We start from the raw sequence: 26794 nt of genomic DNA, 5'->3' as shown, positions 1-26794 counted from the left end.
CAGGACTTTGTTCTGTGTTGAAATCTTCCTAATCAACCTGTTCAGATGTATTAGGATATACCTATGGAGTAAGTGGGACTTGACACTAGGCCACCTGGCTCAGTGGTATACACACCACCACTGCATCACAAAAGCCATTCACCTCTGCATAAACAAAAGGAGTTTCTGCATGCATTGCACCTTCTTCATCGAGAAAGGTTTATGGAGATTGCTAATCTATGCATTTTCCATAGCAATGTCCCAGTGTCTACCTGCCTGGTCTGAGGATATTCACCTAAACAATCAACACCCTCTTCCCACGCACATTGGTGTTCCACTTGAAAGTTAGCTTTCTTGCTTCCCAGTCCTGATGATGCCAAAGATATAGCTTCAACTTTATGTCTCTTTTTCGCAATATCTAGTCTCTGAACTCCCAGTTCTCAAATGCTGTATTCGCCTCTGATCCCAAACAGTTCCAATATTTTTTAACAATCTCTCTCCCACTGCTCCCTCACACTCCAGCCTCTGATGCCTTGCATCCCTTCAACACCTCTTTCATATACCCTTCAAACCTCTAGCTCCTCAATCTATCCTCACTACAATCATATTGCAGTATGATAATGACAATCCAGCTGCCAGAAGCTGACAGCGTTTCATTCTTGCTGTGCGGGACTGGAGGCAGATAAAACTTTTTTTATTCACATTCTGTCATTAAGTTCAACAGTGCTAAAGGGAAATCCATTCTAGTTCTCTCCCAAACTTCGATCTTGTCAGGAGACAAAGTTTCCTCTATGCCTCCCAAGAAAAACTCCAGCCCTTTCGTTATTAATTCTTTTCATCAAAGGTTTTTGCATTTGACCAGTGTATGAGATATCAAGTGATGAAGGCAGAGTCTTTGTAAAGGATTGCTTCTAAGGAAACGTTGTTCTACCTTCTAGTAATTTCATTTTGAATAAAGAACAAGATAAAATATCTGCAATATCACATTAAAAATATTCATTTGAAAGATGTTTATTGAAAATCAATCAATTGTTGTTCAGTTGGTAATGGTTACGACAAAATTAGAAAATATCTAATTCTAAATGGGATTTGTATACATGTACATTATAAGTGGATTACAAGTTTAGCTGATAATATTAGCAACCGCGTTAATTTAACAGTTAAGCTGTTTTGTATTGAATTTTCAAAGAATAGATGATTTTTGCACTCTACTTAAAAACGTAAAAGATGAAGTTCTGGCAATCATTAAAAGAATTCAGTTGCACCATTTTTTAAAAATTTTAGGCTATGAACAATTTCCAACTCAATAAAGATTTCACAAGCATGTTCTTCCTAAAAAAGCAGAATGTTTGTCATTCAATAACTTGCAGCATGAATTACTTTGTTGATCCATGAGAGATAATTGTTTGATAAATGTGTGTAAACACCAGGTTTAATGTTATCCCCGCAGTGACTTCCAAATGAAACAATGCCACTGTACACATTTTGACGAAACCACTTCTTACATAATAATGGACCACCGGAATCACCCTGTTAAAGCAAATGTGAGAAAATAATAAATCAGTCAAGGAATGGCCATAGTTATGGGCAATACAGGCTGATCTCTCATGCCATTACGCATTGCACTTACACTTAGGTTTTTCAAGATTTGGGAAGTTCTTAGGAATACCTACCATAACTCCATTGAACTTCAACAGAAAGCCTGGAAATGTAATTTCTCTTTACTCTGTTTCTGTGGGATTTTTACCAAAGTGTCACTAAAATTTTGGTAGATAATTGGTGACTGCTTGCATAAATTCGACCTGTTCATTTTGTATAGACAGGAGCGTGATAGAATTGTTACATTATGAGCTTTGCTTCGACATTTGACTGGTATCCAAAATCCAGAAGTAAGTCTTCAATTTTTATGAAGCAAAGCAAGTTCATTCAAGCACAATATGCTGTACTGTAGCAAAAGGTATGCAAGATATAATGATCAAGGATATTGTACATGCTATGTATATTTATAGCAGTAATGCTTCTAATTTATTAAAACTGAAAAAAATATAAGGTCTGAAGCTATCCAATTATTTTGCAGAATGGTTTATAATTACTGAATTACATAATTAAGAAGATTTTATTTTCTTAATTCCTTAATAACAGTAGTGGTAAATTGATAGTATAACTATGTTGGAAGTCAAAGATCGAACGCTATATCTGTTGGAGTAAAATACTTTATTGGATGTAGATGTGCAGTTCTTGAGAAGAAAGATGACTTGGGAAAAGTAGAAGATGATAAGAGATCTTGAAAGGGGAATTCTGGAGGACATTTATCTTGAGGTGTAACTGGAATTGCGAATGAATGCAATACATCTATGGAGATGAGGGATTAGAACATAGAACATAGAACATTACAGCGCAGTACAGGCCCTTCGGCCCTCGATGTTGCGCCGACCTGTGAAACAATCTGAAGCCCATCTAACCTAAACTATTCCATTATCATCCATATGTTTATCCAATGACCATTTAAATGCCCTTAAAGTGGGCGAGTCTACTATTTTTGCAGGCAGGGCATTCCACACCCTTACTACTCTCTGAGTAAAGAACCTACCTCTGACATCTGTCCTATATCTATCACCCCTCAATTTAAAGCTATGTCCCCTCGTGCTAGCCATCACCATCCGAGGAAAAAGGCTCCCACTGTCCACCCTATCTAATCCTCTGATCATCTTGTATGTCTCTATCAAGTCACCTCTTAACCTTCTTCTCTCTAACAAAAACAGCCTCAAGACCCTCTGCCTTTCCTCATAAGACCTTCCCTCCATACCAGGCAACATCCTGGTAAATCTCCTCTGCACCCTTTCCAATGCTTCCACATCCTTCCTATAATGCGGTGACCAGAACTGTACGCAATACTCCAAGTGCAGCCGCACCAGAGCTTTGTACAGCTGCAACATGACCTCATGGCTCCGAAACTCAATCCCTCTACCAATAAAACCTAGCATACTGTATGCCTTCTTAACAACGCTATCAACCTGGGTGGCAACTTTCAGTGATCTATGCACATGGACACCGAGATCTTTTTGCTCATCCACACTACCAAGAATCTTACCATTAGCCCAGTACTCTGTATTCCTGTTACTCCTTCCAAAGTGAATCACCTCACACTTTTCCGCATTAAACTCCATTTGCCACCTCTCAGCCCAGCTCTGCAGCTTATCTATGTCCCTCTGTAACCTGCAACATCCTTCCGCACTATCCACAACTCCACCGACTTTGGTGTCATCCGCAAATTTACTAACCCATCCTTCTACGCCCTCATCCAGGTCATTTATAAAAATGACAAACAGCAGTGGCCCCAAAACAGATCCTTGAGGTACACCATTAGTAACTGAACTCCAGGATGAACATTTCCCATCAACCACCACCCTCTGTCTTCTTACAGCTAGCCAATTTCTGATCCAAACCGCTAAATCACCCTCAATCCCATGCCTCCGTATTTTCTGCAATAGCCTACCATGGGGAACCTTATCAAACGCTTTACTGAAATCCAAATACACCACATCAACCGCTTTACCCTCATCCACCTGTTTGGTCACCTTCTTGAAGAACTCAATAAGGTTTGTGAGGCATGACCTACCCTTCACAAAACCGTGTTGACGATCCCTAATCAAATTATTCCTTTCTAGATGATTATAAATCCTACCTCTTATAATCCTTTCCAACACTTTACCCACAACCGAAGTAAGGCTCACTGGTCTATAATTACCAGGGTTGTCTCTACTCCCCTTCTTGAACAAGGGGACAAGATTTGCTAGTCTCCAGTCTTCTGGCACTATTCCTGAAGACAATGACGACATAAAGATCAAAGCCAAAGGCTCTGCAATCTCCTCTCTAGCTTCCCAGAGAATCCTAGGATAAATCCCATCCGGCCCAGGGGACTTATCTATTTTCACACCTTCCAGAATTGCTAACACCTCCTCCTTATGAACCTCAATCCCGTCTAGTCTAATAGACTGTATCTCAGTATTCTCCTCGACTACATTGTCTTTTTCCTGCGTGAATACTGACGAAAAATATTCATTTAGCACCTCTTCTATCTCTTCGGACTCCACGCACAACTTCCCACTACTGTCCTTGACCGGCCCCAACCTTATTTTGAGATTTCCCTTTAAAATTTCAATATCAAGGTTGTTTTTAACAGGGTGTGGCATCAAGGAGCCTTAGCAAAACTGAAGTCAGAGAACAAACTCTCCATGATTGGATTCATAACTGGCACGTAGGAAGATGGTTGTCATTGTGGAAGGACAATTATCACAGCTCCAGGATATTTCTGCAAAGTTGCACAGGGTAACTATTTTCTAAACAATCTATTCAGAGATGTAATTACACACCACTGGTGCAGCTGACACTTCAATTTGTTCTTCATGGTCCAAGGATATGAATGAGTTCTTAGGCCCCTACATCTTCAGCTACTTTATTAATGACCTTCACTTCATCATAAGATCAGAAGTGGGGATGTTCGTTAATAATTGCACAGTGTTCAGGATTATTTGTGACTCTTCAGATACTGAAGCAGTCAGTGTCCATATTCTGCAAGACCTGGACAACACCCAGGTTTGGTCTGAAAAGTGACAACTAACATTCATGCCATAGAAGTGCCAGACAATGACCATCTCCATAAACTAGAATCTACCCATTACACCTTGGCATTTAATGGCATTACTATCACTAAATCCTGAACCTTCAACATCCTGCAGAATAACATAGACCAGAAACTGAACTTGACCAGCCATATAAATAGTGTAACTACATGGGCAACTCAGAGGCTAGGAATCCTGCAACAAGTAACTCACTTCCTGACTCCCATTGTCTGTCCACAATCAAAGAGACAGAAGTCAAGAATGTGATAGAATACTCCCCATTGCTTGGATGAGTGCAGCTCCAGCAACATGCAAGAAGCCTCACACCATCCAGGGCAAAACAGCCTACCTGATTGTGCAACAGTGAGTATCATCCGCAAGATGCACTATAGAAATTCACCAAGTGTCCTTAGACAGCACTTTCCAAACCAATGAACACTACCATCTAGAAGGATAATGGGAACATATTATTGGGAACATCACACCCATAAGTTCACCTCCAAGCCACACACCATCCTGACTTGGAAATACATAGCTGTTTCTTCAAGGTCACTGTGTCAAAATCCTGGTACTCCATTCTTAATGGCATTGTGCATGTACACCAACTGCCTTCACAAGAGTAACTAAGGAGCAGCAATAAATGCTGGCCCAGCCAGCAATTACCATGCCCCCTGAGTGGATAAAAAAAAGGAACAGGAGTAGGCTGTTCAGCTCCTCCAGCCTCTCTGACATTCAATAGGATCCAACATTCCTCACATCCACTTTGCTGCGTTTTCTCCATCACCCTTGATTCCTCGACTGATCAAGAAACTATCTCAGACTTATGGATGGATGCCCATTCTGGCTGTAAAGGACCGACGTGCAATGAATCTGATTATTGTCAAACAAGTTCCACATTGGATGTGGGCTAGAGTACAAATTTTTCCAAAGTGTTGTCACTTGTGAAATATTAGCCAGAAAGGAACAAAAGATAGTCATTAGGAAATGGAACCGTGATAGACACTCTAAGGTCTGATGTTCTGACATTGACAATGAAGAATGTTATCAGGTTAAAACAGAGAGAATTTTATTTAGCTATCCCTGAACTGCTAAGGCTTGAGTTTGAAGTAGGCAACCCAAAATCAACAGCATTTTATTCCTCATCTTAACAATCACAGAACAAATTTAAGAAAAAGGAAGTTACTTTGCTACCTTTAATGCAACAGTTTGAACATAAATTGGCAACTTACCTCACATACATCCTGTTTGGAATCTTGACCAAGCGCACATATCATGTCATTTGTTAGATTAAGTGAATATATTTTCTTGCAAATTTCCATTTTCAGGACAGTTATGTTAGCTTCCTTTAAAGTATCAGGGTACGATTTAGTTCCATCTTTTCCCCATCCTGCGACACTGCATTTGGTTCCTGGTTTGACACTTTTAGTTGATTTGGGCAGCTTTAGAGTTGAGACAAACTTGTTGAGAATGGCTTTATTCCTTAACTGTAACAGGTAAAGGTAAAATTTCAATGAGCAAATTATTCTATGCATATGTAATTATAACAAAGGAGTCCAGTTTTAGACAAAGAAGCAATAGAATCAGGAGTTCAGTTTCTTGCTGCAAGATCCCTATTCTCTGACCTGCTTTCTCTGAGACAGTCTTTATAAGCTTTGCTTAGTTCAGTTTCTAGTCAATGGTAACCCCCAGAATGTTAATATTGGATGATTTAGTGATGGTAATGCTATTGAAATTCAAGAGATAATGGTTAGATTCTCTCCTGTTGGAGATGGCTATTGCCTGACACTTTTGCCATGAACCTCCCTCTTCTTAGCTCAGGGTTGAATGTTGTCTGACTTGAGAGAAATTTTGGGATTTACATATACATATTAATCAATTAAAACCTTCTAACTGATTGAAGATTTAACAGCATCTTAAGTTGGTTAAATACATCCTCATCAGTGGTGTAACCTTTTGATCTTTTACTTATAAATTCTGTATCTGATACCAGCTCTCTCACAGACACCTGAAGAAGGAGTGAGGCTCCAAAAGCTTATGTTTTCAAATAAACCTGTTGGACTATAATGTGGTGTCATGTGATTTCTAACCTTGTCCACCCTAATCCACCATTGGCATTTCCACATTATTCCTACATTTCAACAGGGGCTGCTTCAGTGTCAGAGGAATCATGAATAGAACTTAACATTGTGCTGTGCAATTATCAATGAACATCCCCAACCCTGACCATATCAGGTAGGAAATAGCTAAAGATGGATGGTTCTAGGGGCACTACACTAAGGAACACCTGCAATGTTGTCCTTGAATGGAGATGATATGCCTCCAACAACCATATCATTTTCTTTTCAGATAAATATGACTCCAACCGAGGAAGAGTTTTTCCCCAAATCCCATTGACTTCAGTTTTGCTAGGGCTCCTTGATGCCACATTTGGTCAAATTCTGCCTTGAAATTGAGTACAATCATCTTTATTTCCCTTATGCCTTCCCTTTCTCTATATGCATTAGTGACTTTAGTTAACAAAAGTTACATCAGTTTGGAAGTTAAAATAGATCAATTGCCATTTATGGAATTGTTCCCATCATAGCCGTGGAGATGGGTGTGGTGAGAGAGGTGGATTTTGAGCAGCAGGACGTGCTTCCATGTTTTTTGACAGGAATTTTCTGTTCTTTAGTTAATGAGATGAGGGGGATAAAGAACTGAAGACAGGGAGTCAAAATTTGTGGAGGGAGCGGAAGAGGCAGTAAATGTTGGCGGGCACAGGGATGCCTGCATCTTCCGACAGAGAAAATGATTCTTTTTGTCATCACATCCATGCACCTTCCTTCATAAAACTTCCCCATTCTGAGATCCAGCTTTCAGATACCCAGGAACATCTGCCCAGTCTTTGCAGCCTCAGGAGGCAGAAAGCAACAACAATGTAGACCTGAAGAAGAGGCCCCTTTACTTGATCAGACACCCACAGTAACCAATCATAGTAAGCCCCCTTAGCAGTGCTAATCAAATAATTTGTTGCCCATTTGATTATTTTCTAAAGTGAGGTTTCTACCTGAAGCAGCATAATGTCATATCCAACAGAATCCCAGGTGAAGTTTGGATGTGGAAAGGTCTTCTTCAGCTTTATTGTCTGTTTGTTTTCTTGCTTGGAAAGCGAATGGGATCCAACAACTACTTCCGTTTCTGCTACTGTCATTCTTTTGCTATTGTTTTGAGAATAATTTTGTTACTTGCAAGTCAAAATGAGCTCTTTTTTATTATAAGAAAAGTAATTAAATCATTCTGACATTTGCGTTTCACTTTCTTAAAAAAAGAACCATAATAATTATACTTTGATAAGTGACAGGTCACTGGTGGGAGACAGAGTAAAAAAAAATCAAACTGGTGTTGCAATTAGATATTCCTAATCGACAATGCAGTTGAATTCTATGACAAGGATTTTGTCAGATTGGCCCCTTACGCATTTATGCTACTGCTGGGTTAGTCTAGGATCAGGATCACATCACATCAAATTGACTTTAATGGTAACAAAACCATAGTTAATATTCAGGCTGATTGAAGTATTTAAAGGGGGAAGCAAACTTGTTAGGTGCCTACTGACAGCATTTTGAAATGAATCACACTAGAATGACCTAGGGTGGATTATCCTGGTTCTAGCAACAAATTCACCTGTTAGAAGGTCTCAGTTTAAACTCACAAAAGTGTCAGCCTAAGTAATGTGGTCAAGTCTCTTGAGAGAAGCTTCAATGCAGAACCTTGAAATACAGCAATACAGTGCCACCACTGAACCAAGTCTGACATCTAGAGTTTCATTGTGGTCTTGAGAATTCTTTGTCAACAGAAGATATACATAAAACAAAAAGCATAGTCTTACCTGCAGTGCGCTGCAGTCAATACCCACTGAGGTTTAATCAATGCTCCCCCACATACATGTGTTTTGTTAATCTGAATAGATGCCATGTAAAGTCTTGAGTTACTCTTAACATCGTGACCCCCAATGATATCCACACAATCATCTACAATGGAGAAACAGATGAGATTAGATTATAGAATGTTAGTAGCTAAATTTGATAGTTTTTCATCTCAATATAGAGACAGTGTTATAACAAGATACATCAATAAAATATGGATCTAAGATTTATAAATACAAAATTATAAAGTTTATGTACTTACATCCTTGCATGGACAGGTAAATGACTGCGGTAATGATCAACACCAATACCAGTAAACTACGCATTTTTATTGTTTCTGTACGTGCAGAATCAAAGCAGCAATCTTTTTTAAAAAACTGACCAGGAAGTGGGAAGAATGAGTAATTGACCAAGATGATCAACACTACTGATAAGAAATGTATGATTTTAATTCGGTAAAATGTGATAGTTCTGAATTGCAAAATTAATTGCAAAATGCCGTAGGGTATAAAATGATGTCTTGGAATACCAGTACATGTTTGCTGGATTCATCCATGTGTTTCTGCAGATTAGATTTGGATGGTTTGTAACACAGACAACCAATCCCCAATGTCACTTTTCTTTCCACATCTTTAGCATGCTGAATGAAATGGATAATGGAAATTACTCAAGTATTGAATTTGCAAGTTTCCAACAAAAGTAACGCTTAGAATTATTTTATTCTATGTAGAGTTGTTGATATATGGAATGAACTACTAATAAAATGTGTTAACTCTAAAATTATAGGGGAATTCAAACCTGACACCAAATATGATTGTAATTCAAACTAGTTAGTATATTCAAACTAGTCTCGTAGACTTGATCCAATCACGCGGATTCCACATGGGGAAGGATTTGAGAGAGGGAAACTCCAAAGTTTCCTGTGGTTTTGCCATTTCTCTTTAGGATGGCTGCATGAGAAAGGATGCAATACTGAGAGAAAGAGGTTGGGAAGTAGAGGGAAAGTCGGGTTGGGGAGGAGAGAGATCATGATGACAGTGGGTTGGTGATTAGGAGAGTGAGATGGTGATGGGAAAAAAGAGCACAGATGGCGGTCAGAGAAGGATACCGACCCTGGATCATGGCAGGGTGCAGACACATCACAGGGATTATTCACAAGGCAATGTATTAGGTTGCCAGGCTGACAAGCATTGCCAAGAAGGCACTTGCATGACCTTATATCAAGCTTGTCTCTGTTTGTTTCTTTCACTTCCTGAGGGAAAATTGACTAGAATGGGTTAAAACTAAAAGTATAGCCTTCCAAAAATGACCAATGACCAACTAAAACTGACAGCAGATTATTCATCTACCTTCAATAAAAATATAAACAGGCAGGTTCCAGATAATTTATTAACAGAGGAATTAATAGCAAAAGTAGGCCACTCACTCCCTCGAACCTGCTCCACCATTCAGTAAGGTCATTGTTGATCTGATTAATCCACATTTTACATATCACCGATCATCAGTCAACCCCGTGTTCTCTTCCTTAAAAAGATTAAAATAATCAGATTCTACTACCTTTTGAGGAAGAGAGCCTCAAAGTTTCATGATCGTCTACAACTATATTTCTCCTTACCTCCGTTTTAAATGGGTGAACGCTTACTTTTAACAGTGACTTCAGAAATGAAAATTCAAACCTGATCAATCCCACCCATTTTGGGATTGAATATTGCCTGCAATTACCTCACTAGGCGGTTGTCATGAAAAGATTTCTTCTTTAATTATTCATATGAACGCATGTACATTTGAAGACAGAAACTAGAAAATAGGAGCAGGAATAGGCCTTCGACCCTTCAAGCCTGTTCATCATTCAATATGATGATGGCTAGTCATCCAACTCAGTATTGTGTTCCAGGTTTCTCCACATAACTTTCAATCCATTCAGTCCTAAGAACTATATTTAGCTTCTTCTTGAAAACAAGGAACATACGAACAAGGAACAATAGTAGGCCACTCGGCCCTTTGAGACTGCTCTGTCATTCAATAAGGTCATGGCTGATCTGACCTTAACCTCAACTCTACATTCCTGCATATCTCTGATAATCTTTCATCCCCTTGGTAATCAGAGATCTACCTTTGCCTTAAAAATATTTAAAAGTCCTGCATCCACTGCCTTTTGAGGAAGAGATTCTAAAGACTCACAACCCTCTGAGAGAAAAAATGTTTCTTTATTTCTGTCTGAAATAGGCAACATCTGATGTTGAACCCGATAATTGTCTTCCTTTCTGGGACTTCTATGTTTCAATTAAGTCTCTTCTGACTCTTCTAAACTCCAGAGGATACAGACCCAGCCTGCCTAGACTTTCTACATAAAGCATTCCACTCATTCCAGATATTAAACTGGAAAACCTTCTCTGAACTGCTTCTAATACAAGGGATATGGGCATCGCTGGCTAGTTCAGCATTTATTGCCCACCTCTCATTGCTGCGTCGACAGTTAAGTGTCAACTACATTACTAGCTGGTCTGGAGTCACATATAAGCCAGACCAAGTAAGGATGGCTGATCTTCTCGCTAAAGGCCGTTAGTGAGTAGAGATAAATGTCATTTTCCCTGTTTCTTTATGGGTAAAGATATAAACATTGCATTAAATATTGCATTCTTTTTTCTGGCCCCCTTCTGGTTTCCACAGAGCTGATAGCACTTCACTGAGTGCCCAATGGCCTTTTACATGTACTGCTGACCCTCTTGAAATCTGAGATCATCTGCCCATGGATGAACTTCTCAATTGTCCAGAAATGCACTTCACATCCTATAGATAGCACAGTGCTTGCTTGAATCCAAAACTCTTTACAATGTTAGTCTGAATTGCTGGATTTGCCCACAATTGAAATTAAGAAGTGCATTGAAATTTCATGAGATCAAACTTCAGAAATCACATTTTCCACAATGTCTGCAATGGAATTCTTGTTTAGAATGAAGTGTGGCTATCCTGATGCTGTACTGTGCACATTGGAAATGATGGTTCCTTTTCTTGGCACATATTTGTGCAGGCTAGTGGGATATCTTGATGTTGATCAATTCTTGATGTCACATTAGAGATGAGATGTACACTATTATTTACACTGCCAGATTTTGACAGACTGTCAGCAACATGCACTTCCATGCGTCTCATTACAGTAGAACTAGTACCCGTTTTAAGCTTAATTTCTAATAGCAAAGGCTTTAACGCTGTTGTTTTCTTTTCTTTTGAAACTTTGATGTGCCGCCAAAGGCCATAAACTGCGGTGTTGTTTCATTTTAACGAGATTACAACATTGAAGTTTCTTATGTTCCTATTTAGAATTAAAATTAGAATCAGCATTTTGTTTTATCACAACAGTTAAGGTTATTGTACTGCATTTTTGGTTGGTTTTGAAATGCTGGTACAGTACGCATGTAAAGACTGTTTTTTGTTTATTTTGCTGTATTTTAAATTGTGGACTTAAATGGGAAATGCCTATTTTAAAAGCCAAGGATTGTAGAAGGGATTGCTGCACTTTTTAAAAACTTAAAATTACTGGCCCTGATTGGAAGTCCATTTTATACTGCCATTTGTTCAAGCAATGGGGAAAGTTACTGCAACATGCTGGAGTCAAGGATTATGTGCAAAGGGTGATTCAGCCAACAACAAATAGCTGATTGGTCTGAGGAATGATGACCACTTGTCAATGACAAAGGCCTTCTGCTTGCCAGCAGCTACATATTTGGCGCTAAGGTAGCTGAACAGCTTGTGAGTGTGAAAAAGATGGGCAGGAGCCTTCAGACCTCTGGAAAGGGAAGTGGTGTCTTTTTCTCTGTACAATCCACCTAAAGCCAGAAAAATATCCCTTTGTTTTTCCTTACCAGTTGCTGTGGGCTGTTGGTTTTTGCCAGTTAGTCAGAGACTTTATTAATTGCGAACCAGTCTCTCTGTGCCTCCTGCAAGCAGGTAGAAAGTCCCTGAAGAAGAGAAATGGAAGCGCTGCAAGTCCTAGCAAGGCAGAATTATCATCCCAGTGAACTCTATGGACAGGGACAAAAGAATAATATACAGAGGCAATGAGCTGCCTTCTCAGGTTTTCCCTCCACCCCAACACCAATTTTTCTTTTGTCTGTTTGTGTAAAGGGAGTTTTATAGCAGAGATGATTTTAACTTAACTAATTGTTTCCCTGCAACTAGAATCCACTTATTTTTAATAATTTCTTATCGAGTACAGTAACCTGGTCCATGCTATCTATTAACCTGGCTATAAAACGTCAGATAAATTGGGGAATTCTGCGCACTTAGATGAAATCTTTAACTTTTGTTAGGATTCCAGGTTTTGCAAGGTTTGATGTCCAGCACAGTACCCCGCAGAAGGCTATTGTATACTGGTGCTTTATTTTACTTTGGCACTTCACAAATTAACAAAAACTTGTACTGACCTGGCATTCCATTTGGCTTATTTTGACATCAACAGCTGCTCACAAACTGAACACCTGGTCCTAAGCCCCACACCTACAACACACCTCCCTCCCCTCCACCCCTCAAAGTTCTGATTTAGGTTCCTAATGATTTTCAAACTTCCACATGGGGGCAACAGCAGGAAAAAATAAGGTTTAGGAGCTCTGTTTTAAGTTTGATGTAATAACCTATTTATAAGGATCTAACCTCATTTCTGCCAAAGATTTCATGTGACCATTCTTCCTCATTTGATATCAATAATTGGACTAATACTCATAAGAAGGATTGATGGCAGTAAATCTATCCAAGCCGTCTCAGATGGCCCCGATGGACACACCCACGATAGATAGCATACCAAAATAGCTGGAATCCAAAAATATACCAAACTTGGCATCAAAAGCTTAAAAACTGTGGCCCATAATTCATAAAGATAGTTATGTTTGTTGCATCTATTATTTCCACTACAGACTCAAAAGAGAATAATACAGAGTGTGATAATAATTCAAACCCAGTTGGTAGATATGGATTTTCATCATTCTGTTATCTCAATCTTAGCTATGAGTGAAACCACAAGCAGGGGTTAGGAGAATATGGGATATATAAGATTAAGTGCATTCCACTTGGCTGTCATTGCTTAAACATTCCATAGCATGATATAAAAAGAACAGGAAGAAGATAAGAGATAGTAGGAACTGCAGATGCTGGAGAATCCGAGACAACAAGGTGCAGGGCTGGATGAACACAGCAGGCCAAGCAGCATCATAGGAGCAGAAGAAGATAATGCTGATTATGATGAAGGTATCAAAAAGAATGAGATATGTCAAGATACATCCTGTTCTTCATTTCAAATGTATTTAACACCCAATGGCATAATTTGGAGGGTGGTTAGCTCAGTTGGCTGGCCAGCTGGTTAGTGATGCAGAGTGTCACCAACAGCATGAGTTCAATTCCTGCACTGGCTGAGGTTACCATGAAGGTCTTATCTTCTCAACCTTGATCCTCATTGAAGGTGTGGTGACCGTCAGGTTAAACTCACCACCAGTCATGCTCTCTCAATGAGACAGTAAGCCTGTGGTCCTCAAGGACTATGGTGACTTATATGTAATGGATAGACCAGAATACATCATTAGATTGAAAATAAAATCAAAGCTGGTAATTTATATAATTGTGAGAAAAATAACACACACTTTGCTCTTTCCATAATAGAGGAGAAATACTTGCCACAATTTATTTGACCAAAGAAACAGCATTATCCCAATCCTTTGGAATGCTACTCAGCTAAATTTGACACTAATTAGCTATCTTTCCCATTGCAGCATTCTGATATTTTGCTCTTTAAATCTCAAAATTTGGTGGCTGCTCAACCAAGTTATGAGACTAGTGAACAAGTGAAGAGACATTTTGACATGTGTAACTGCCCAATTGTTTATGTTCTATTTTCAAAATCATTACTTAAAGTACACACGCTTACTTTTTTTAACCAAATCATTTCTTTTCAATTTACTCCAACGTGGTTGTTGCCCATTTGCCTTTTTATGGTTTCCTTTATCCACTTGACGTAATTCTTCGATAAACGCATATAAATTCCAGGTTTATTCACGGCTTCGCAATCCTTTTCAAAGGCAGCAATACCAGCAAACTGTTTTATCAGAGTTTTACATATCAACGGTCCGCCTGCATCACCCTGTGACATAATGCACAATATATTAGAACTTTATATTGTATTAAACAATGGTTGTTGCAAAAGGCAACGTGATTAAAAGTCCCTCAATATGGCAACATTCTTTCTGGCCTGTGTCCAGATTATTCAAACAGGGCGTTTATACATGAGCTATTTACAGGTTTGATCTGTGAGGCTGTTCTGATGAACAAGAGGATACTTTACTAACTGACAGATATAGGTTATTAATGGGGTGACACTGCATATATTTCATGCAACTTTCGTTCCCTTGTCTTAAAGTATTATTTTCCTAAAGAACAAAGCTTTAGTGTTGTGAGCTTCCAACCAAACATTCCAATTCTAATGTTGTTGATGTTGAACTTATTGTTGTGGCTGATGGTGGACCCACATTATAGCTGTGATTCTTTCCTCTCAGCATTATCAATTGGAGCACCAACATTATTTATTTCATAAACTTCTGTACAAACTATTTAAAGATCCAGATGAATAGTTCCAATCCAGAAACGTATTGCACTCCATGTGGGTGTGTTTCTAAAGGGTCATGTAAACCATGTTGGGTTGATTTGAATTATTAATTGCCACATGTATTTTGTTAGAAATACAGTGAAAAGTGTTGTATAAAGAATCCCTACAGTGTGGAACAGGCCCTTTGGCCCAACAAGTCTGCAGAGAATCCCACACCGACCTAACCCCCTATTAACCCACCTAATCTACACATCCCTGAACACTACAGGCAATTTAACATGGCCAATCCATCTAACCTGCACATCTTTGGACTGTGGGAGGAAACCAGAGCACCTGGAGGAAACTCACGCAGACACGGGGAGAATGTGCAAACTCCACACAGACAGTTGCCCAAGGGTGGAATTGAACCCAGACTGCTGGCGCTGTGAGGCAGCAGTGCTAACCACTGAGCCGCCGTGCCGCCCATTATGTTATCACTCTCCAGCGCCATCTTAAAATACAGGAAAATAAACCAAAATAAGGAATATAAAGACAGAAGAATAAAGAAATAAAGAGTGTTCAACTGTACGGTCTTTCTTGTTAAGTGTTCCATCATGGGCCATGGGCCTGGTGGCCAGGCACAAGTCCCCTTTGCCATGCCACTGCTGCTGGAAGAAAAGACGCTACTCTTCTGCACCATCTTGCCTCCACCAACATCTTCGTCAATGCTGATGCCACCAATGCCACTCGGTACCGCATGGCCCAAACTCAACTCTGCCGCTGCCCCCACAAGTCTGCTTCAGGCCCACCTCGCCAATGCAGCCACTGTTGATGCCGTAGAGTCTCATACTGGGCCCAGACTTGCCTCCACCATCACTTGCATGAATCTGCGTTGTACAGAGACGCCACTGGGAGCCCAAACTCGCCTCAGCCACGGAAGTTATGAGTTGGCGCAAGGACCGGTTTGTCGATGTACCCAAAATCCCTCTGACGCCGCTGCCATGAATCTGCGCTGGGCCTACTTGCCACCGCCAATGTTGTTTCTGTGATTTCCCAAGCTCTTCAACAAAAGTTAAAATAAAAAAGAAAAAAAAAGAGAAAAAAAAAAACGGAAAAGAGAGAGAAAAAAAGAAAAGAAACAAAAAGAAAAGCGGACAGAGTGGACAAGCCCTAGGCTCAGAAGCCCTACTCCACTGCTATCTTACTGGAAGAGACAACTCACTACCTTTTCACCCAACCACAAACCTACTCTCATACCACACAAAGTGGATGGACATCAAAATCAGCTGCCCACCATATTCAATTAAATAAATAGATAGAATTGTTAGTAAGCTTGCTCATCTGAATAACACAGTGTCCACACCATTATGCTGGCAAGCCATTTTTAAAGGGATGCATGAGAAAAGGTAAGAAGAAAATGCATCTCATTCCTGCAGGGCCTTGTGACTATTTTCAACAAAGGTATATGTCCCTCACCATCACCTACACAAACTGCCCAAGAGAGACCACTGTCCTCTCCTCAATTCTCAGATTAGCATCCTGGGGTGTGCGTTTCTGAGGCAGCCAGGATCATTTTCAACCTTCTTCCAGCAGTATCCATTCTGGTGTTGCTGAGACTGAAGGCCAGGGACTGTTTCCCTCTGACGGGTGGAGGTCCCACTAAAAGCCAATGTAGCCCCCGTGGATCACATTATGGCTGCAGCATTGGCCTAACAAGAGTGGGCTCCAGCCTACGTTTCTTCCAGGAGAAATCCAGTCCCATGTATCAGAGTGAATCAAATCAACAACTCAGGAGGTAAGTTTAGAAAAAAATCAAAGTTAGCTGAACTTTAAATCTAATGTGGTGTACATGACTTCCAAAGGCATTTAATGAATTAACACAACAGACTTGCCAGTGGTGCTGAAGGCTGTGGAATAAAAGGGGAAGTGCCAGAACAAGTGTTTCTCAGATTGGACAGAAGGTGAGGTTTCTCAGAGACTGGTATTTGGGTCACTGCTTTTCTTGATATCAATTAATGATATAGACCTGACGCACGGGGCACAATTTCAAAACTTTCAAAACGGAAAGTCAGGAAGTAGTGTGCACTGAGAGGAAGGTCATAATAAATTCCATGAGTTCAAAGGCAGGCTGGTGGAATAGGCAGATGAGTGGCAGTTGAATTTTAATGTAAAGAACAATGAATCACAGAATCATAGAATGTTTATAGCCCACATGACCCTTCATATCTGCACCAGCTGAAAATAATCCATACAGTCTCATCGTACTTTTCAGCACTTGGTCCACAGCCTTGCAGGTTACAGTACTTTAGCTCCATGTGCTGATATCTCATCAATGCTTTCAGGGTTTCTGTCTTTAGTACAATCTCAGGCAGTGCTTTCCAGACCCCTACAACACTCTGAGTGAAAGTAAAATCTTTCCTAATCTCCCTCCTAATCCTTCTACCAATCTCTTTCAAATTAAGCTCTCCAGTCACTGATCTTTCCATTCAGGAAATGATAATGATGCAGGGTGCTATTGTCACTGGATTAGCAATCCAGCGATCCAAGTACTGTTCTGAGGACCCATTTTTAAAAATCTAGAATTTAAAATGTCTAATGATGACCATTGTACACAGTTGTAAAAACACATCTGGTTCATTCATTTCCTCTACCTGATCTGGCTTGCATATGACTCCAGGCCAATGTGGTTGATTCTTAACTGGCGTGTGAAATGACCGGGAAAGCCATTCAGTTGAAAGAATCGCTAAAACGTCCCAAAAGAGGAATGAACAAGGCTGAACAACCTAGCATTGCCCTAGGTTTCAGAAATAACACCAGCAAACTTAGCTCTGTAGACCATCATGGATATCTATGGGCTGGTGCTAAAACTGGGTTAGCTCTCACGGATTAGTCAGCTAACAGTCTGACCTATTCATGGAATCATACTTTACAAGCAAAATCCCAGACAACACCATCACCATCCCGAGACATGTCCCAGCAGAGGGAGGAATTGCCCCTGAGAGACCTCAACATTGACTCTGGACCTCATGAAGTCTCATGGTATCAAGCCAAACACAGATGAGAAAATATGAAATGGTTTCCAAAGGGGCGTTGAAATAAAATCTTTAAAAGAAATATTGAGCAGAGGTATGACCAAAACCCAGGGTCTGGGACTAGATAATTTGCTCTTGCTGAGGGTCATAGTGCACGCGAATGGGCTAAATGGCCGCATTTGGTGCTGTAATCATTGCATTATTCTATATCTATGATCCAACATTTTAGACCATCACAAGTTATGTTTGTACCTAGTTCTATTAAAGCCATTATTTTTGAGAGAAGACTCTTCTTCAGTTGCAGGTTGTGTGATCACCTGGGGCTTTTGTTGATTCCAGGATGGGACTCAGTCTGTGCAGCAGGAGGCACTGCAGGGTCTTCTATATTATTGAGGGCAAGGTGATGGTCCTTAGCTGTGAGGCTTCCCTGGTTTGGTAATCACGGCCAATCTCTTTGATGAATGCCTGATGTTTGGAATGGTAAAGAGCTTTGCTAGCCACTGCGATCTGATTTTCTTCAGCAGTTCTGGATCAATCCCATTGGCCTCTGCCTTACCTGACTTTGCACACAGGCTGTTGTCTACTTCCCCTTAGGTGTAATGACCAATCCTGTATTTTAGTCAGATCAATTATTCTCCTGGCATACACTTAATACATATTTAACAATGATGTTTATAACATTATTTGTAACTTACCCTGCACATTTTAGCCCTCCCCTTTTCATCACCAGCACATAACATATCATCTGTTATGACTGGATTAAGGTTGTAGTAGATTTTACTGTTGCAGAGTTGCCGCTTTATGACAGTTAGATTAATTTCTTTCAAAGTGTCAGATGAATTGTCATCATCAACATCTGTTTGTCCCCATCCTAGAACGTCGCATTTTGTTCCATATTTAATATCTTTTGTTGATCTTGGCAGTGAGAGGGTCCTTACAAACTTATTCAGTTTTGCAGCTTGATCCAACTAAAATAGAGAGAAGGAAGGTTTTTGTATACTCATTCACAAGATGTGGGTGTCACTGGCTCAGCCATCGTTTATTGCCTATCCCTTATTCCCAGAGCGCAGTTAAGAGTCGACCACTTTGCTTTGGGTCTTGAGTCACATGTAGGCCAAGTCAAGTAAGGATGGTATTTTCATTCTCTAAAGGGCTTTAGTGAAACAGATGGATTTTTCTGAAAATTGACAATGGTTGTGTGATAACCATTAGACTCTTAATTCCAGATTTTACTTTAAATTGAATTCAAATTCCACTGTCTGCCATGGTGGGATTTGAATGGAGGACTCCAGAGTGCCTGGGTCCCTGGTTTAATAGTCTAGTTACAAGGCCATCACCTCCCCAAAGGAATAGACTTTTTGACAAGAATATTGTGTAAAAGGGAACATTGCAGAAATAGAATCTCCTATGCTGGAATCCTATGTGCATTTTTTTTTTCTGCATTTATATGCAGGTTTTGAAGTGAATTTAGTTTTTCCCAAATGTATTCATTACGTTGTGATTAAAGTTTGCAAAATGTTTGTAGGAAAAGAGAGATGTGGAAGTATATGAGCAGACATCTTTGAACATATGGCAAGATGACATGAAAAAGTTGTGAAATTTAAATCTGAAGTTCTTAGCTTTGTCAACAGAAGAACAGAATACAAAAGTGAAGAGGTTATGCTCAGAGAAAATAGGAACTGCAGATGCTGGAGAATCTGAGATAATAAGGTATAGAGCTGGATGAACACAGCAGGCCAAGCAGCATCATAGGGGCAGGAAGGCTGACATTTCAAGCCTAGACCCTTCTTCAGAAATGGGGGTGGGGAAGGGGGATCTGAAATAAATAGGGAGAGAGGGGGAGGCAGATAGAAGATGGATAGAGAAAAAGATAGGTGGAGAGGAGACAGACCGGTCAAAGAGGTGGGGATGGAGCCAGTAAAGGTGAGTGTAGGTGGGGAGGTAGGGAGGAGATAGGTCAGTCCAGAAGGGACGGACAGGTCAAGGGGGCGGGATGAGGTTAGTAGGTAGGAGATGGGGGTGGGACTTGAGGTGGGAGGAGGGGATAGGTGGGAGGAAGGACAGGTTAGGGAGGCGGGGACGAGCTGTGCTGGTTTTGGGATGCGGTAGGGGGAGGGGAGATTTTGAAGCTTGTGAAGTCCACATTGATACCATTGGGCTGTAGGGTTCCCAAGCGGAATATGAGGTGCTGTTCCTGCAACCTTTGGGTAGCATCGTTGTGGCACTGCAGGAGGCCCAGGATGGACATGTCGTCTGAGGAATGGGAGGGGGAGTTGAAATGGCTCGCGACTGGGAGGTGCAGTTGTTTAGTGCGAACCGAGCGTAGGTGTTCTGCAAAGCGGTCCCCGAGCCTCCGCTTCGTTTCCCTGATGTAGAGGAGGCCACAACGGGAACAGCGGATGCAGTATACCACATTAGCAGATGTGCAGGTGAACATCTGCTTGATGTGGAAAGTCTTCTTGGGGCCTGGGATGGGGGTGAGGGGGGAAGTGTAGGGGCAGGTGCAGCACTTCCTGCGGTTGCAGGGAAAAGTGTTGGGTGAGGTGGGGCTGGAGGGGAGTGTGGAGCGGACAAGGGAGTCACGGAGAGAGTGGTCCCTCCGGAAAGCATTTAAGGTTGGGGAGGGAAAAATGTCTTTGGTGGTGGGGTCGGATTGCAGATGGCGGAAGTGTCGGAGGTGCTCAACCTTGATAAAACACTGCTTAGATCTTAGCTGGAGTATTGTGTTTAATTCCGGGGGACACCACATTTTAGAGAGCTGCAGAACCACAACACAGGGCGTTTGAGACGATATGCTGGAGAAACTCGGCTTTACATTTATACTTGGAAGCAGGATCCAATGGCAAGGCCAGCATTTATTTCCTAGCCACAACTGCTGTCTTGTGGTAGTTAAGTAAAAAATCATGTTGCTTTGCGTCTGGGGTCATACGTAGGCCAAAACACATCAGAATTCCTCTCCTAAAGGGCAAGAATGGACCAGATGTGGTTTTATAACAAGTTTATGCTTGCGTCATAATTATTGACCAAATTAGAATTTTATCTCAGATGTCTCACCAGGTGGCCTAGTAGTTCAGTCGTTAGCCCTCCCAGCAGCAGGGACCCAGGTTCAGTTCCACTCTTGGGCGACTGCGTGGAGTTTGACTGTTCTCCCCATGTCCTTGTGAGTTTTCCCCAGATGCTCCAGTTTCCTCCCTCAGTCCAGAGGTGTGCAGGTTAGGTGGATTAGCTGTGCTAAATTGCCTGTACTGTCCAGGGATATGCAGGCTAGGTGAGCTAGCCATGGGAAATGCAGGGTTACATGAATAGGGTGGAGTGCTCTTTAGGGGGTCAGTTCAGACTCGATGGGCTGAATGGCCTCTTCCCACACTTTGGGATTTTATATTAATTACTTGTGTTTAAATTCTGCCATATGACATGGTGACATTTGAACTGAAGTTTTCGGAGCATTGGCCTGGTCCTCTGGATTTCTAGTCCAGCAACTCTTACTTTTTTATATTCATTCATGGGATGAGGCAGCTTTTAATGCCCATCCCTAATTGCCCAGAGGGCAGTTAAGAGTCAACCACATTGCTGTGGGTCTGGAGTCACATGCAGGCAGTTTCCTTCCCTAAAGGACATTAGTGAACCAGATGGGTTTTTCCAACAATCGGCAATGGATTTGTGGTCATCGTTAGATTGTTAATTCCAGATATTTACTGAATTCAAATTCCACCATCTGCCATGGTGGTATTCGAACCCAGGTACCCAGAACATTATCTGGGTCTCTGGATTAACAGTCCAGCAATAATACCAGTAGGCCATCGCCTCCCCTAATACCACTAGGTCGTCACCTCCCCTTACTGTACTACATGCTGATATACCCTCAAATTATGACCACGCTCATTGTACCCAAGAAGATGAAGAGATTTCACAGAGGTGTTCAAAATAATGAACATCTTTGTTAGAGTAAATAAAGAGAAACTGTTTCCAAAGGTAGAATGTTTAGAGGTTATAGATTTATGAAGATTGGTAACTGTTCGGAAGAGTGATGACAGTTGATTTACTAGAAACACCTAAAAGAGAATTGTTTCAAATGTTATGATGTGGAGGTGCTGGTGTTGGACTGGGGTGGACAAGGTTGGAAATCACATGGCACCAGGTTATGGTTTTAAGAGAAAAAAGAACTGCAGGGGAAAGCTTGGGTATGTGAGTTAATTGACAGGCATGATAAGGACAAGTTGCATCTTATTATGATGTATGATTCTGTTAAATAAAGCAAACTTCTATAATTTTCCTATGATTACTGCCAATTTTATCTCAAAAGTTTGTATAAAAACTCAAATGCAATGTGTATTTTTTGATTATTTAACAGCTTAGTGATTAAATCATGGATTTTTCACTTAATCCATACAATACTAACAGGATAAACATTCACACATTTTGTATGTAATACCTTGAGTAGCGCCAAGTTGTTCTGTTCTGTGTTTTTGCTGTACGCAGGGTGTGGTTTTGCAAAGATCACGTTCAATGTTTGTGCTTGCTTTTTGTCTTTCAAGGAGTGGGTCCCAAGAACAACTGTGGTTTTTATCTTTTGAAAATAACAACTTTATAACAAGTTAAATTACTGTACTGTAATGAAATTTTGAGATTAAAATATCATGACTTGCGTTTTGAACATGCATTTTCCTAGACCTTGCTATGAAAATCTTAGGAAAAACCTACAATGAGAAATTTGATTTTAAGTTGTCATTGGAAAAATATGAAAAATGTATATTTCCTAGGATTGCTTCTATTCATCTCGAATAGCACAAAACAGATCCCAAACATAAGCCAATTTTTGACTTATCAATATTCTCAATAGGAAAGAAAATAACATAAAAAACTGCAGAAACAGGGAGTTGCTGAGTTGTAAAGTTATTATGGTCCAGGAGAAGGCCACTTAACCCATTAAAAACTGAAAGAACTGTGGATGCTGTACATCAGGAACAACAACAAAGTTGCTGGAAAAGCTCAGCAGGTCTGGCAGCATCTGTGAGGAAAACAGCAGTTCTGAGGAAGGGTCACCGGACCCGAAACATTAACTCTGTGTTTTCCTTCACAGATGCTGCCAGACCTGCTGAAATTAACCCATTAAGTTAACCCATTGGCTGTCTCCAAAACAATCCAGTAATCGCCATTCCCCCATTCTGTCATTTTATTTGTCACAAATGACTATAGAATTTCCTTTTGAAATCATTGATTGTCCCCAGTTTGGCCAACTTTGTGGGCTGTGACTACTGAACCTATACTGATAGCTGCACAAAAGAAATCCTTCCATACATCTTCTCTTACCCAAAACCTTATATCAGTGTGACCTAATGCTTAAGCAATCAGCTAATGTGAACAGCTTTTCCTTGACAAATTTACTTAAACCTATCATAATCTTGCGTAGACCATCTATGGAAATCCTGTAACTCAGTAAGTTGCACCCTGCCTCTAAGCCAGCAAACCCCACTCCAGGCCTTGGCCAGGTTTCATGATGCAGTTCAGTAAGTTTACTAATACCTCTTCATAATAACCAGGAAAATAAGTGTGCTTGAAAGTACAAACCAAACACATCATTTGAAATAAAATTATCAAATGCTTGGGATGCACAGTAGGATCATACATCCTTCACAGTCATTGATAGTTCTGTTGTGTACATTGAGAGTATAACGCACTGCCTTGCGCAAAACTCGCCTAATAAAAAGACACTACAATTCCTCATATTCTTGTGGCATATGTTATTATCCTTATGATTATGTTTACCTGTGCTAATTTACCCTGAAATGTAATTGATTTTCTAATATATACAACAATAAATGGATTTGGGTGAAGGAACCTCAAATTATGTCTGGTATAATTCTCCAGGCGCTATTAGACAAGAGATTTAAAATTATCTATCCATTCTAGATCCAAAATCAGATCCTGAAGATGTAAAGGTGCCAAATTTTAAATTATAATGCTGAAAATTATTTTAAAAACAATTCTAAAAAAGCTGTATAGAATACATAAAATTTTGGATTTTCTATAATTTAACTTTAACAATACATCACTTTGTAAAGGATTTCTCAAAGGATTCAGAGACGAGGCAGATATTCCAGATCGTAGTTCACAAAAGGAATTGGTTTGGGTGAAGTAATTCAGCCAGATACTCATTTTATGACTATGGTTTCTGACTCGATGATTTCAGAAGAATAAGGTATTGATAGTCACCAAAAATTTCAATACTTACAGTGCACAGTTTGCTGAAGTCAAGACCCACTGGGCATGGATTAAAGTTCCTCCACAAACATGTTCATCTGCACATTGGATGGATGCCATGAAAGAACCAGAACCACGTTTAACATCACGTCCCCCAATAATTTTCACACAGACACCTACAATTAAAAAAAACTATTATCATTACAAATATTAATGAAGTTAAAACTGAATTATTTGCACTTAAATACGAAGGAATCTATTGCCAAGTATTCTTACAACCATGATTTGCTAAGGCATTGATTATTGATGCAATAAAGACTACTTGAAACATTTTGCTCATTTTAAGAAACTGTCAGCAAGCAGCTATGCTTTATAGTAGTTTGGGAGGATGTGGTATTAGCAAGTTAGATTGAAGTATAGAAGTTATATTCACAATATGATGAGACCTATTTTTTTAATATCCTTGTTGAAACTTATTGCCAGAACCACAAAGTTCAAAATTGCACCCATGTTATGAGAAGAAGCTAGTTATTTGTAGAAATGCTTAATCACAAACATAATTATATTACAATTAAAATGGAAAGAACTGTGATGCTGGATATCAGAGATGAAAACAGAAATTGCTAGAAAAGCTCAGCAGGTCTGTCAGCATCTGTGGAGAGAAATTAAAGTTGACAATTTGGATCCAGGGACTCTTCCTCAGAACAGTTCAATGGAAAATTCACTAATTCTCAACTTAGGCCAGATAATACCACTGAATGTCAATGTTTTTGTTTTCAAAACATTTGTTTTCAAGTGAAGTATAAATTTAATGCAGGTTAACAAATGGGAGAAAAAGCTGTAGAGTCAAAGATGCCACATTTTTTATTCTGGTGCTGACTTAAGGGTCGTAAGTGTGGATGAGGCCTTGAGGCCATTCAAGGACCTTTTCGGCCTTGATGTACACAGGTTGAGTAATGAGATCAGGCCTCGACATAGGCAAGTGATATTATCAGGTTTTTTTAGCTACAACTTTGTTTACAAAAGCATAGGAGAGGCCATCTTTGAGGATCCTGACACACTCAGGTCCAAGATCCATTTGGTTTTGCCGTCATTGTGACATAATCTCTTACGCACATGTTGACAAGCTACTACTGGAGCAAATGTACGACTAACCTTTTACTCCTCAGGACAGAGGTAGAAAGTTGATGGGTTTTTGGCCCAACAACAATTAGGTGAGAAGGGGTGAACTGGCTCTCCTGTGGTCAACCTTCTCAGTTTGTCACAACAAAGGTTTGGGTTTTGCAAGAAGCTATATGCCTCACTGCAATAAAACATGTAGTTAAATACTTTTCGCTATATATCAATCAACAAGTTTTGCTTGAGTTCAAAAACGAGCAAATTTACTAATCATTAAACCCAAGCCAAATCATTTTTTAGAAATAATGTCAAGCATATGGCTTTCATGCAGCCACTTGGGCCCACACACACACAGTTATAAATTAAAGGGGAATACTGTCCAATACAAAGGAAGGTAAAATAATATATAGTGTTTGGAGTCCTTTTTTTGACTGTGAGGTGTAAAGGTATTAACTTGAGGCTGATATTTATTGCTTGTTCCTTGAGTGCAGTCAATTATAGCAAATATGCAGTTATTAAGAGCTCTCGGTTCTTTGATAAATTTTCTCTGTCGCTGTTTCTGTAGAAATCAATTGCCAACTGTAGAGACAGAAAATATAGCTAGTAGCTTCTCTTCAGTTATCTACAAAAATGTACTTGGAGCCTCTTTTGAGATACTGGGTGAAATCTTGCCAGGCAAATTTGGGTGAGATCACGTGAGATGGGCAGTGAGGAATTACCCTGTGTTGAGAACAAAGAGTCCAATTTTCTTTCTGAGTGTTGACGGGTGAGTCAAGATTCTTGATAGAGATTGGCAAAAAGCCTGTTTGCATTCATAAGCATGCAATAACTCCTGATTATTAGCTAATCTTGCCTCAGTTATATGCAAATTTGCATCCTCCCACCCACCAGATAGAAACTAGACAGTGACAATTCCTGAGATGACAACCAGAATGGTTAGTGGTAACTCTAGTTCACCACGTGGTCCCCCGAACCTCCATCCTGGGCATCAGTCAGCAATATCTCAGGGCATGCTCCATGGGCTGCAACCATATGCATCCCCTGCTCCATGGGCTTTGGCATTTGACATGTCCCATCCTCAACACATGCGCATGGTACATCTCTGATTCACTTGCACCTCCATGCTGCACTTTGAAGTGCTCTGGCATCCTTTCATTGCAAAGCTGCTGCAAGAACACTTTGCACACAGGGACAGGCACCCAGTTCATGGATCGGACCTGGCTGCATAATCAAGGCTGCTTGCTTTCTTTCTGACTGACTTTGTTTCTACTTTGACATTCACAGCATTTCTGCCTTGGCTTTTTGTGCTTTGCCCCCTCAGCCAGACCTTAAAAGTTCACAGTACCTATAGCTTTTAGCACAGGCACA

General features: G+C 40.2%; 2 protein-coding genes across 2 annotated transcripts; both read right to left on the bottom strand.

The window, feature by feature from the left end:
• Nucleotides 1-1078: 1078 nt before the first annotated feature.
• LOC109917818 (granzyme K-like) lies at nucleotides 1079-8832 on the bottom strand. The gene is made up of 5 exons (XM_020517674.2): nucleotides 8769-8832; nucleotides 8470-8611; nucleotides 7648-7798; nucleotides 5831-6085; nucleotides 1079-1509 (listed from the first exon to the last, which is right to left on the bottom strand). The coding sequence occupies exons 1-5, from the start codon at nucleotides 8830-8832 to the stop codon at nucleotides 1336-1338; spliced, it is 786 nt and encodes a 261-aa protein (XP_020373263.2). The 3' UTR covers nucleotides 1079-1335.
• Nucleotides 8833-14348: 5516 nt separating this feature from the next.
• LOC109917821 (granzyme K-like) lies at nucleotides 14349-24638 on the bottom strand. The gene is made up of 5 exons (XM_048596474.1): nucleotides 24584-24638; nucleotides 24339-24483; nucleotides 22539-22689; nucleotides 18802-19074; nucleotides 14349-14633 (listed from the first exon to the last, which is right to left on the bottom strand). Exons 1-5 carry the CDS (start codon nucleotides 24636-24638, stop codon nucleotides 14445-14447), a joined length of 813 nt encoding a protein of 270 aa, XP_048452431.1. The 3' UTR covers nucleotides 14349-14444.
• Nucleotides 24639-26794: the final 2156 nt, after the last annotated feature.

This window comes from Rhincodon typus, chromosome 1, assembly GCF_021869965.1.
Source record: "Rhincodon typus isolate 14 chromosome 1, sRhiTyp1.1, whole genome shotgun sequence".
Lineage (NCBI taxonomy): Eukaryota > Metazoa > Chordata > Chondrichthyes > Orectolobiformes > Rhincodontidae > Rhincodon > Rhincodon typus.
The sequence above is the reverse complement of the archived record's forward strand: the minus strand, read 5'-3'. Positions and strand labels throughout refer to the sequence as shown.

Coding starts and splice junctions, on each gene's coding strand:
- LOC109917818 (XM_020517674.2), bottom strand. CDS start 8,832: ATGCGTAGTTTACTGGTATTGGTGTTGATCATTACCGCAGTCATTTAC. Junction 8,612..8,768: donor TTACCTGTCCATGCAAGGAT/GTAAGTACATAA, acceptor TCTCCATTGTAG/ATGATTGTGTGGATATCATT. Junction 1,510..5,830: donor CCAAACAGGATGTATGTGAG/GTAAGTTGCCAA, acceptor TTGCTTTAACAG/GGTGATTCCGGTGGTCCATT.
- LOC109917821 (XM_048596474.1), bottom strand. CDS start 24,638: ATGTTTCAAGTAGTCTTTATTGCATCAATAATCAATGCCTTAGCAAAT. Junction 24,484..24,583: donor TGCCTTAGCAAATCATGGTT/GTAAGAATACTT, acceptor TTTTAATTGTAG/GTGTCTGTGTGAAAATTATT. Junction 22,690..24,338: donor ACTTCAGCAAACTGTGCACT/GTAAGTATTGAA, acceptor CTTGTTATAAAG/TTGTTATTTTCAAAAGATAA.